At 36.5% G+C, this 13,865-nt stretch overlaps 1 protein-coding gene across 1 annotated transcript; it reads left to right on the plus strand.

Moving 5' to 3' along the window:
• Nucleotides 1-331: 331 nt before the first annotated feature.
• Nucleotides 332-13,811, plus strand: LOC127160035 (NACHT, LRR and PYD domains-containing protein 3-like). Its single transcript, XM_051102712.1, has 10 exons — nt 332-561; nt 786-865; nt 1,090-1,203; nt 1,532-1,645; nt 3,926-4,036; nt 4,118-5,917; nt 6,529-6,702; nt 10,016-10,189; nt 13,116-13,294; nt 13,635-13,811. The coding sequence occupies exons 2-10, from the start codon at nt 816-818 to the stop codon at nt 13,643-13,645; spliced, it is 2,727 nt and encodes a 908-aa protein (XP_050958669.1). The 5' UTR covers nt 332-561; nt 786-815; the 3' UTR covers nt 13,646-13,811.
• The last annotated feature ends 54 nt before the right edge of the window (nt 13,812-13,865 follow it).

Below are 13,865 nucleotides of genomic sequence, written 5' to 3' on the forward strand. Positions count from 1 at the left end.
TTCCAGTGTTTGAGTGAGTTTGTAAACTATGTGACTATTTGTAATTTTTTCATAGTTTCCCAGTGGTAAATACGATTTGAGAAGCCGTTCATGTGTTATTTTCCGATTAGGAAATAATTTAGTATTCTTAAAGAACGAATGTTATTAGAACGAGTGATTTGACATCATAAACGTTTTCCCACTGTGTGGAGTTTAAAGACGCTCCCTTACGCACTATAGGCGAATATGCAGTAAATAATTTGAAGCTAAAAATAACTTTACCGCACTAGAAGTTTAATCTGATGTATCCTAATACTATGCTAGTTGAATGCCTGTAATCGTTAATTCAGGAAAAAAATACCTGAGATCGCGTTCGTGAAGTGACGCCATCATTGTTTTCTGCGTCACAAATCAAAAGTGAAAGCAAATGTTCAGTTGATATTTCTCCAATTTAAAAACCAGAATCGATTCTATACGGATTATAAGTGTTTCAGAGGAACCTTTACATAAGCTTAGCTATGATTTTACGTGTAGTTGCTTCACAGAAAGGCGGTGAATTTTGTGAATCTGTATGTAAAGACGGTGAGTGACGAATGTTCTGATTACAGGTGACTTCCGCATTCAGAGCGTATGTTTTAATGTTTTCTTTTGCAAGCAAATGGACGTGGTTTAATTGGTGTTTTTGTGTTGTCTGTGGTTTATTTGATCATTTGTTAACACAGGACTAACATTGTGTATCTGAGTGAACGCCTCGTCTCAGGATTCTTTCATCTGAATTATTGTTTGTTTGTCATTTCCATTCACAGTCAGTGCTGGAGATCAGATTCTGTTTCATCATGGATGACGCACAAACATCCACAGATGAAGATTTTTCTCCAGGATGCAGGTACTTTGAATAAACATTGTATTAAATCACCTTGTATGATAGTAGATGCGAGTCACCATCATGTGTTTGTGTGTGGATATTAACAATTTAAATTTAAGGAAGTTAAAATTAAGATCTTCTTTAAAAAAAAAAAAGTTCCTTCTTGAGTGGTTTAATGAAAAATTCTTAAATACCTTAAAAGAAAATGATTATCATCATGAAGTATTACATTTGTTTTGTTTTAGTTCGTTTCAGAAGAAGAGATCAGAAGCAGAGCCCAGCTGTGTGTCTGTGAGGAGTGACGCGTCTATGGGTCGTTTAATAGAAATTAAGAGTGAAGATACAAAGACTGATCTCAGGTACATTTTATATAGATATTAATATAGCATGTAATTTTTTATTATCCAAATAGTATTTTCTGCAATATATGAGAAATTCTTCTTGCACATTTCTAATAGATTTTTTCTAATCTTTATCTGATATTTTAACACATATAATGTTACACAGAGCGAATGAGAGATTCATTTAAGAAAGCACTCAATTCTATTTAATATCTTTTGTAATAAAACAGTGTAACTGAAATTATCCTGAAGTGCTTTTTAAAGTGATTGTTTTAATAATAAATGAAGATGTACTTTGTTAAATATGATAATTCAGAGGATTCACTTTAGTCTCTCTCTGTTATAGTTCAGTTCAGCAGAACAGATCAGAAGCAGAGCCCAGCTGTGTGTCTATGAGAAGTGATGCATCTATGGGTCGTTTAATAGAACTTAAGATTGAAGATACAAAGACTGATCTCGGGTACATTTTTATATAAATAATATTATAGCATGTTATTTTATGTTATCAAAATAGTATAGTATTTTCTACAATATTTCATTTATTTGTTGCCGTAATAACCTGGTTGTTTCTAATTTTCAACATTACTAACATACATTAAAATACACACATAAATACATACACATACATAAATGCATCTATACATATATGTCCTACCAATTACAGGGAGTAAATTGCAGATGCATAGATACCAATATAATTAAGAGTATGAACAATCCTACAATAAGTGCTGTTCAAAAATAGTAGGGAGAGCACAACCTATAATTTTCGAAGCAGCCTGTATTTTGTTACTAATCAGGGCTGCATTTCCCAAAAGCATCATAACCCTAAGTTGATCGTAGCTCCATTAATGGATATTGCTCTATGATGTACTTAGGCTTAGGATCCTTTTAGGAAACACAGCCCTGACATCTTTGCTAAGCTGTGGAGCTATCAAACCACACTATAATTGAGAAAATCAGCACGCTTTCAATGACAGCGCTATAAAGATTGAACATACCAACTTTAGATATGCCAAACTTTTTAAGTGGTCTTAAGAAAAAAAGGCTTTGAGGGGATTTTTTAATAATGCCTGTTAGGTTGTTGTCCCACTTCAACAATGTTGGTAGTCCTGAGAACCTTAAAGCTTTGTACATTTTTAATGTCCAAGCATTTGTCTTCTGTCAGAAATCAAACACCATTTCCTTCCTGTTTTTAGGACATTCAACTTCAAATAATGAGTATAACTCCATTCAAACAGCGTAGACGCTTCCCTTCTATAGTCCGATTCATCATAGCCTGTTATTAAACCAGTCAATGTAGTATCATCTGCAAACTAAATAATTCCCACTGATTTACAGTGTAAAACATAATCATTAGTGGACACAGAGTAAACATCCCTTGAGAATGTATTCTTAATTTTAATTACTTGTGTTCTATTCTGCAAAAAATCGATAACCCAAAGAGCAAGGGAGTGTTGAATCCCCAATTGCCTTAACTGGGATTATTATATTATATTATATTGGGGGCTTCAAGGTGTTGCAAAACTGAATGAAGGCATAGAGCCAAAGCATCATCAACCAACCTGTTGGTCTTAAGGCCGGGAAACACCTAGCTGACTAACTAGCGGTGTTGTCGCCTCGTATTGGCAGCGTCTGGACCAAAAAGCTGTACTTGAACACAACACACAGACTACAGCTGACTACAAACTAACAAAGTAACTGCGCCTACATGAGAGGAATTAGCTGTCTATATTAGCAGCTGTCAATAGTAAATATTCGTCATTCTAAAGGATAAACCTAAACAAGGATATACAAAATATATGAAACGTAAACGTAAACAAAGCAGCACTTGCTTACCAATTTGAATATCAGTCTTTTTGATAACTTTTTTTCATTTTATCTGGCTCATGTTGTTCTGAAAACATTCACATACTGGAATGCTTGTTTAAGATCACGTAACATTAGAACAGCCCTCTGTTCGTGCCGCCTTCATTTACTTACTCGTTTTCATCACATTGGTCTAAGATCTTATCAAACCTACTTATCGCTTTAATCCACTGTTTGAGTCTCGGCGTAATTTTCTTCATATCAACATGATTAAAGTCCCCAAAAAACAATTTTGTTGAATCTGAATCTGAATTTTCTAACTGCATTATATGAGCAGTCAACTGTTGAGCTGTCTCATTAGCTGCTGATTGAGGTGTAATATACACAGCAACCAAAATAATAGAAGTAAAGTCTCTGGGCAAGTGAAAAGGTCTGCACTTGATGGTTAAAAGTTCCAAGTTGGTAGAACATGCCACTGAAATTACCTTTGTATCTGTGCACCACTTCTGATTCACATAAAAACACATGCCTCTGCTTTGACTCTTCAATGAACTTCCGGATGATTCCGGATAAGTAAAATCTCGGCAGACGCGATGCAGAGTCCGGAACACTCTCATTCAACCAGATCTTGGTAAAGCATAACACGGAACAATTAGCCATGTCCCTTTTATTGCTTAGCAAAAGACTCAGTTGATATGATATGAGAAATATATGAGAAATTCTTACTGTACATTTCTAAGAATTTTTTATTTTTTATTTTTTATCTAATGTTTAAACGTATAGTGTTACACAGAGAGGTGCATTTGTGAAAGCCCTCAGTTCTATTTCATATAATTTGCAATAAAATAGTGTAAATGAAATGATCCTGATATGACAATGTACTTTGTTGAATATGGTCATTCAAAGGATTCACTTAAATCTCTCTCTGTTATAGTTCAGTTCAGCAGAAGAGATCAGAACCAGAGTCCAGCTGTGTGTCTATGAGTGACGCGTCTATGAATCAGCCATTAGATTATACGAGTGAAGATACAAAGACTGATCTCAGGTCTAATATTTCTGTAATAGATTATTAATACAGCATACATTAGCTTAGCTTATTTAACAATGCAGTATTTTAATTTTACAGGTATGAAGTCCTCAACACATTTAGATCAAATCTGATGAAGAAGTTTGGCTGTCTGTATGAGGGAACAGCGACGCAGGGAAACCAAACACTCCTGAATGAGATCTACACAGAGCTCTACATCACAGAGAGTGAGAGTGGAGAGATCAATAATGAGCATGAGGTGAGACAGATTGAGACACAATCCAGGAGAGCAGCAACAGAGGACACAGCCATCAAATGCAATGGCATCTTTGGGCCTTTACCTGGACAAGACAAAGCCATCAGAACTGTGCTGACAAAGGGAGTCGCTGGCATTGGAAAAACAGTCTCTGTGCAGAAGTTCATCCTGGACTGGGCTGAAGGGAAAGAAAATCAGGACGTCCAGCTCATATTTCCACTTCCTTTCAGAGAACTCAACTTGATGAAGGGCAAAACACTCAGTCTTTCAGATCTTCTTCATGTCTTTTTTCCTGAAACTAAGGAAATGGAAATATCCAGTGATGAATATAGTGTGTTGTTCATCTTTGATGGTCTGGACGAGTGTCGACTGTCTTTGGATTTTCAGAGTGATGTGAGGTTGTGTGATGTAAGTGAATCAGCCTCAGTGGAGGTGGTGCTGATGAACCTCATTGTGGGGAATCTGCTTCCCTCTGCTCTCATCTGGATCACCTCCAGACCCGCAGCAGCTGATCTCGTCCCCTCTGAGTGTGTCCATCGAGTGACAGAGGTAAGAGGCTTTGATGAGCCACAGAAGGAGGAATACTTCATGAAGAGAATCAGTGATCAGAGTCTGGCCAATACAATTATCTCACATCTGAAGTCATCAAGGAGCCTCTACATCATGTGCCACATCCCAGTGTTCTGCTGGATCTCAGCCACTGTTCTAGAGAAGATGTTGAGTCGAGCAGAGAGTGGAGAGATCCCCAAGACTCTCACTCAAATGTACACACACTTCCTGATCCTTCAGACCAACATCAAACATGAGAAGGACTATGAGAAGAAGGTGACAGATGAAGACATGATCTTCAAACTGGGGAAAGTGGCTTTTCAACAGCTTGTGGAAGGCAACCTGATCTTCTATGAGGAAGACCTGAGAGAGTGTGGCATTGATGTGACAGAAGCATCAGTGTACTCAGGATTGTGCAGTCAGATCTTCAGAGAGGAGTTTGGCTTGTATCAGGGGAAAGTCTTCTGCTTTGTTCATCTGAGTATTCAGGAACATCTAGCAGCTCTATATGTGCACCTCTCCTGGACAAACGACAACAGAAATGTGTTTGACCAAATCAAACAAAATGCACTGTCTAAAGGTCGGGACAGCTTTCAACTCTTAAAATGCATTTCATTATCTGAGCTGCATCAGAGAGCTGTGGATGAGGCTCTACAGAGTAAAAATGGACATCTGGATCTTTTCCTGCGGTTCATTCTGGGTTTGTCAGTGGAGTCTCATCAGAATCTCCTACGGCAAATAATGACGTTGAAAAAAAGCAGCTCTGACAGCAATGAGAAAACAGTTGAGTACATCAAGATGCAGATCAGGACCATTGACTCTCCAGAGAAATCCATCAATCTGTTTCATTGTCTGAATGAACTGGGTGATCATTCAATAGTGGAGGAAATACAACAGTATCTGAAATGTGGAACAATAAAGAACACCAAACTCTCTTCATCTCAGTGGTCAGCTGTAGTTTTTGTTTTGTTGACATCAGAGAAGACACTGAATGAGTTTCGTCTTGATAAATTTGTTAAAGTAATGAATAAGCCTGAAAATATGAAAGTTCTTCAGAAGCTGCTGCCTGTGATTAAAGAATCCAGATCAGTTCAGTAAGTATCAGTGAGAACAATGACTTCACAACATTAGGAAAATCATAGTTAAAGCTCATAAATTTTCAGTGCTGCAGATATTCAGAGTTTAGTGGTCAGTGGTTTTATATCAAATCAATGACACTGTAACATTCAGAGTCAGAGAAGTGGCAGATGAATAAATTTATTTTGGTTTGTCAATTTCAAATGTTTTTTGCAAATAAAGGAATTTAAATATTTGTACTTTTTAAACCACTGACATTGTGCAACAAAGTAATATTATTTATCTTTCTTAGCGTCTTAACTGTCGCCCCCATTTTTGAACATAGGCATGAAAGTGCACTATACAAACTTAAATTCTAATTGTTTTAACACTTTTGAATGCAGACCTAAAGTTGGTCTTTTTTTTAATATAGTAAAGTAAACATCCCGCTGGCAGGACGATGACAGTTAAATGAGACTCATGTTTTTGTTCTGTGAGATTTTAGATCTCAGTCCAATGATCGATCAGAAATGTTGATTTGTGTTTTAAGTTTGTACAGTACTTTATATCTTACAATCTTTAAATAATGGATTCACTGTTAAACTGATCTGATCTGATAAAGTGAAGAGTGTGTCACTGTTCTCTACAGGTTGAGTTATTGTGGCATCACAGATGAAGGTTGTGCTGCTCTGGCTTCAGCTCTGAGATCAAACCCCTCACACCTGAGACACTTGAATCTGACTAGGAATAAAATAGGAGATTTGGGTGTGAAGCTTCTCTGTGCTGTACTAGAGGATCCTCACTGTAAACTGGAGAAACTGTGGTAAGATCATCTCTCTGATAGTCACATGTCTTTGTCCTTTAATCCTCTGGGGTCTGAGAGTGTTTTGAGGCCCCGGAGAAGTTTTAACATGCCTTTTTCAGTTGCTTATAAACATATAAATGGCTAAAGTCTGAGAACACTGTGTTCAGCACAAACTGGGCTACAATAATATGTGAGCAGCATGTATGTACTTGATTGTGTTTTTGAGAAAGCAAAGTATATGCGTGGTTAGTGAAAAATAAAAAGTAAATTAAAAAATTTCCAAAATTTGAAAACAGTTAGGCAACTTGTACACAGGAAAACAGGAGACTGCAGGAAATGCATGAGAGAAAAAAAACAAACAATGGATGCAAGCAACACTATTATCTGACAAAGACAGAGCAAACATGGTGACAAAACTATATAAATTATATATAATTATAAAAAGGGGTGGCTGTTCACAGAGTGCTGTATCAAAGCATATTAAATTCAAAGTTGACTGGAAGGAAGAAATTGGGTAGGAAAATGGATGATGTTTGAGCTTGAGAATACTGTCAAACAAAGCCAATTCAAACACTTCGGAGAGCTTCACAAGGAGTGGACTAAAGCTGAAGTCAGCGCATCGAGAGTCACCACGCTCAGACGTCTTCAGGAAAAGGGCTACCAAGCCACTACTGAAACAGAAACAACGTCAGAAGCATCTTACCTGGGCTAAGGAGAAAAAGAACTGGACTGTTGCTCAGTGGACCAAAGGCCTCTTTTCAGATAAAAGTAAATTTCACATTTCATGTTGAAATCATGATCCCAGAGTCTGGAGGAAGACTGGAGAGGCACAGAATCCAAGCTGCTTGAAGTCCAGTGTGAAGTTTCTATAGTTGGTGATAATTTGGGGTGCCGTGATGTCTGCTGGTGTTGGTCCACTGTGCTTTATCAAGTCCAAAGTCAATACAGCTGTCAACCAGGAGATTTTGGAACACTTTATGCTTCCATATGCTTCCATCTTTTCCAGCAGGACTTCAGCACCTGCCTGCAGTGGCAAAACCACCTCTAAGTGGTTTGATGACCATGATATTACTGTGCTTGATAGGCCAGCCAACATGCCTGACTTGAACCCCATATGGAATTTATGGGATATATTTAATCGACTGATGAGAAACCGAATAAATCAACAATACAGACGAGCTGAAGGCAGTGCCACAGGCTGATTGCATGCCACACCTCAGTGATGCTGTAATTTGTGCTAAAGGAGCCCTGACCAAGTATTGAGTCCATAAATGAAAATACTTTAAAGAACTTGAACTTTTCTGTTTTGCAAATCCTTTTTTTGATATATATATATATATATATATACACACACACACACACACATGTTTGTTTTTGTGAATTGTGGGGACTTTCCATAGACTTCTATAGTTTTTATACTGACCAAACGATATTGTCTATCCCCTAACCCAACCCTAACCCTAAACCTAGCCCTCACAGAAAACATGTTTGCATCGTTACACTTTCAGATAAACATCATTTACTATTTTTAATCATTTTTTAACATTGTGGGGACCGCAGGCCGGTCCCCACAATGTCAAAAATTTCAGGTTTTACTATCATTGTGGGGACATTTGGTCCCCACTATGTAGCAAAAACAAGTACACACACACACACACACACACACACACACATACGCACGCACGCACGCACACACTACCAGTCAAAATGTTTTTTTTTTTAAAGACGTTACTTCAGTTCTCCAAGCCTGCATTTATTTGATCCAAAGTACAGCAAAAACAGTAACATTTTGAAATATTTTTACTAATTCAAAATAACGGTTTTCTGTTTGAATAAGTTGTGAAATGTAACTTATTCCTGTGATTTCAAAGCTAAATTTTCAGCATAATTACTCCAGTCTTCAGTGCCACATGATTCTTCAGAAATCATTCTGATATGCTGATTTGCTGCTCAAAAACATTTATTCACTAATAAATAAATTCACTAATAGTATAATAAATCACTAATATACTACATGGTTGAGCAGATATTTGCAGGCACAGTATTACACAGTAAAGGTTGGTCTAAAGATTCTTTGACATTACTTTTATATCATCTGTATCATTATATCATCATTTTATATCATCTATATCATTACTTCTATATTGTATTGTTTATTAAAAATAAAACCATCCTCACGCGTACACTATTTAGATGCAATAAAAAGTTGCCTATTATATTTCAAGATCGATATTTTTTTATTAGTTGGATAAAAAAAACAACCAAAAAATATTTTTCTTGAAAAAACACACTGTTCCACATGCTGCACGTTTCTGTCCTTTAAACAGATGTGCGAACTGAATGCTATAAACATACTGTATGGTGAATATATCTATATCTATACTATACATTATGTGAAAAAAAGGGTTCACAGTTGAAATGGAGAGTTTAAACAGACAACTGGGCAAAGGACAGTTTAAATCCCTACACTAAAATGGAAATGGTAATGAAGATAATAAAGAAAAACACAAACTCACTGTTTAAAGATAAGAGGAATCTTCTGCATGAACACACCATTCACTCTGAATACATTAACCTGTTACTGTCATGTCTTTATTCTGTAAATGTAAGGGACATCTTAAATTTATATTCAATTACATGCTGTTATCCCTTTACAGATACTATCATAAAATGTTTGAATTAAATGTGGACTTTTAAACCTAAATTTAAAAGTCCACATTTACCAGTCAAAATGTATATATATATATATATATATATATATATATATGTATGTGTATATATATTTAGCAAAATGAATATTTTTGCACTGCATATTCATTTTCTACCTCTCTACTGCATTCAGTCTGTTTGAAGTCTGTTTGGTAACAATAAAACAGAATTTAATTAATTAGACATGCTTTTTGATTATTAAATCAGAAAAATTTACATTTTTTTACATTTATTTTTTGGGCAAAAAATAAAACGTGTTTCATAGGGCATGTAATTTGTAATTTAGTGATTTCTGTTCAGTTTATAAGCTGTCAAAGATGACACGATGTGTTTGATCACAAGAGTTGTCAATGAGGTGTAATGGGGAACACGAGGCTCCTGTAAAATAAATGTCCTCCTGTAGGTGTTTATTAGAGGTGCAAGTGACTGTTTCCAGACAGATCCGTCCTTATATCACTATGAAACAATATCTCACATTCAGCTTTCATATCAGCAGCAGCATATCAGCAGCAGTGTGTGGCAGTGCTTGTCATTATATTTCCAATATTTCTCTGAGACCAGAGTCAATAACAATCTACAGACACTTGAACTACAATTCACATTGTGTCATTGTTCTATACAGGTTGAGTTATTGTGGCATCACAGATGAAGGTTGTGCTGATCTGGCTTCAGCTCTGAGATCAAACCCTTTACACCTGAGACACCTGGATCTGATTGGGAATGAAATAGGAGATTTGGGTGTGAAGCTTCTCTGTGCTGTACTGAAGGATCCTCACTGTAAACTGGAGATACTGCAGTAAGATCATCTCTCTGATAGTCTCATGTCTTTGTCCTCAGTAAGATGTGTCCTTTAATGTAAATTCTATGATTAAAGCTTGTAAAACAAATGTTCAGTAAACACACTGAAGCCCAGCGCATGCTCTGCGATTTTGGCCACAATTTGGCTGTCTGAGACAAATTTAAAAAAATTCTAAAAAATATTCTTGTAATTCTAGGCTAAAAATTGTAGTCTTTGATCGTTAGTTTGACATGTTCACAGACAGCCGAATAATGGCTGTTGTGATCAGATTTTACCTCAGACAAAATTCTGGCAGTGTCAGAAAATTTGCTGCATAGTCCTGCAGTGTGACTTCTCCTACGATTAACGTCAAACTGTCTTCGTTTTTCAAGACGAGCCATGATTAGAATTAATGCTAGAGATGTCTTCTATCCGCTGTAAACTCCGGCACTCCCGCTTGCCACTCATGGAATTCCTACGATGTTTGCTGTGCTATGATAAACACAGGTTGTGCCGCTGTTTGCAGCTTATGTCTTCTTAAATGCACTGGTATTGCCGCCATTCATATACTTTCATGAAACCTAACGTTTCAGTCCCCGCGTACAATGCAGCTCGCAGTCACTGAATGTGTATGGATTGATAACATAAAACTCCAAACTCCAGATTTCTTGCATGCACCCATTTTTAACGTGTCTAGACTGTCTAACAGTCTTAAATTAATGACAACTGAGATCCCACAGTGTGACATAATCATCATACTTGTACAGTCTGACAAGTAACAATCGTAAAAGACTATTAAAAAATGCACAGTGTGTGCCCGGCTTAAATCTCTGCACAAATGACTGAAGATGAAGTTCATTTTAGGGCTGTCACTAACGATTATTTTGGTTAGCTAGAAATAGCACAGTAATTAACTGACACAAAAGGCTAAAACCTGCTTTGGTGTGACAGATAATGTCCACCGGTGTGACGTCTGTACTGTCACACCACAGGACAAAGATGTCACACAAGAGGACAAGGTCTTGTTTAACTTTTTAGTAAATATATAGAGAGAAATATAGAGAGAAAATGAACAAAGATCCACACAGACGGAAGGAGATCCTAAGAGAACAATACAGAATGTAAATGAAATCAAAATGATGCCTTAAAGGGATAGTTCACCCAAAAATGAAAGTCCTGTCATTAATTACCCATGTTGTTCCAAACCCGTAAGACCTTCGTTCATCTTCAGAAGTTAAGTTCACAATGCATACGTGTGGTGCTGCTGACGTAGAACACCCATATGTCGTTGTGCTTTCCATAGAGGAGGACGGTAACTTGGAGGAGAACAGTTGTTAAATAAAGTGATTCATTTTAGTTTCTGCACACAAAAAGTGTTCTCATAGCTTCATAAAATGATGCTTGAACCACTGATGTCACATGGACCGTTTTACCGATGTCCTCACTAAGTTTTTGGGCCTGGGAACATATCAGTTACATTTCTATCTATAGAGGGTCAGAAAGCTCTCCGATTTCATCAAAAATATCTTAATTTGTGTTCCGAAGATAAGTTTGGAATTAAGTGTGAGTAATTAATAACAGAATTTTCATTTTTGGGTGAACTCTCCCTTTAAAAAGAGCAGCTATATACTTAAAAAAATAATTCACATTTTAATGAATATAGTTTGAATGTCAATCATATTTAGCTGTTGCTGCACATGCAGCACGGAGGCTCTAGAAGAGTTGTAGTAACATACTGATTGACTAAGTGACTGAATTTTGGTGATGAAAATTATTTTGTTTTGTTTAAAAAAAAAAAAAAACCTGTTGAAAATGGGCATTTGATGACCCCTTTAAAATAAATACCATTTTTGTCCTTTAGTGTGACATAATGTCCTTGAATTCAGTTTTGAATGGATGACAGCAAAGTTTGTCATGCAGAAAAAAAAAAATGTAATGTTATATAAATGTTTCATATTAAATAGCACTATACACTGTACAGTTCAGTAAAAATGTTTAAGAAAAACAAAAACTGTGAAAGAATTGACAAAGTTAGTGATCCTTTATGTCAAGCATCAGATTTCACACTACATAAATATATGTATTTCTTCTTCAAAAATGGTGTTTCACAAAAAAGCATTTTTTACTGCCTATTTGTCAACTACCCATTTACTGTGAACAGAGCCACTCTGAGATGCACGTACGTAACATACATGCATGTAAATAATTAAAGTGCATATATTAAACCTGCACTGTATATATTTATTTAATTGAATTGTAGTGTTTATTAATTCACAATAGCATTATGCTTTATTATGATTTTGATTTATGATGTCTGTTACTCAACACAGGCTGAATGAAAATGAGGATTTTTTTATATCGGGAACTCAAATTGAATCGAGGAATCATGAAGTGACAGCCCTAGTTCATTTAAATCATCTTCATCACATCACATGAGTTGCTGCTCCTGTTTTTGACCCAGACATTTACTGGAGCGTCAGTTGCTTCTGCTAACTTGATTAATACTCCTTCACCTGCTCATTTGAAATCTTATGAGCTTTTTGTGTTCTCGGAGTGAGATGAGTGAGATGTGTGATTTAGTGATTTCTGTTCAGTTTATAAGCTGCCAAAACTGAAACAATGATGTTTGATCACAAGAGTTAATAAATGAGATGTAATGGGGAACATGTGGCTCCTGTGAAGCAAATGTCCTCCTGTAAGTGACTCCGTCTTTTATAACTACGAAACAATATCTCACATTCAGCTCTGTGTGTCTGTTCAGTCCTGAAGCACATGACACTTTCAAACAGCACCACTGAACATCAACATGTATAACTCTCATTCTGTCAGCAGCAGTATGTGACAATTCTGGTCATTATATCTCCTCTCCTGCTCTGAGACCAGAGGCAATAACAAACTACAGATACTTCAACTGCAATTCACATTATGTCATTGTTCTCTACAGGTTGAGTAAATGTGGCGTCACAGATGAAAGTTGTGCTGCTCTGGCTTCAGCTCTGAGATCAAACACCTTACACCTGAGACAGCTTAGTCTGTCTGGGAATAATCTAGGACAATCAGGAGTGAAGTTACTCTCTGATCTGAAAGATGATCCACATCATAAACTGGAGACATTAGACTATTGTGAGTATATTATTATTTAAATCTTTTAAAATGGCCAAAGTTTAGTAACAGGCCTCATATGTGTGTAATTGGAGAATATAAGATAATAATTCAGCTCCACTGTTTACTTCTGTGATCTATGAATATATGCATATTTTCATATCTTCCAGTGTTTCTGTGTGTAAATGATAAAGAGAGTTGTTGATCATTCACTGTTATTAATCTACGATCAGTTGTTTATTCATATCTCTGGCTGTAATATGAATATACTGTGTTTTTTTTCTGTAATGGGTCTGCTGATGTGATGTGACAGCAGTAATGTCTCATACTCATATGTGTCTGTCTGTGTGTTTTATTGTAGACTCTCAGTAATTAGACGTCAGTCCAGTTTCCTCAGGATCAGCTGATGGTGAATAAGGAGCCGCTACAGAGACGTCACAGTCACACAATCAACAGAGACTGAAGACACAGAGACACGTGAAACATGAAATCGAGTGCAGAATCATTTTGGATTCATTAGATATTGTCTACAATGCAGATCAAGGGTGTCAAACATACGGCCCACGAAGATGTCCAATCTGACCCCTGGGAT

This window comes from Labeo rohita, unplaced genomic scaffold, assembly GCF_022985175.1.
Source record: "Labeo rohita strain BAU-BD-2019 unplaced genomic scaffold, IGBB_LRoh.1.0 scaffold_280, whole genome shotgun sequence".
In the NCBI taxonomy this organism is placed as follows: domain Eukaryota; kingdom Metazoa; phylum Chordata; class Actinopteri; order Cypriniformes; family Cyprinidae; genus Labeo; species Labeo rohita.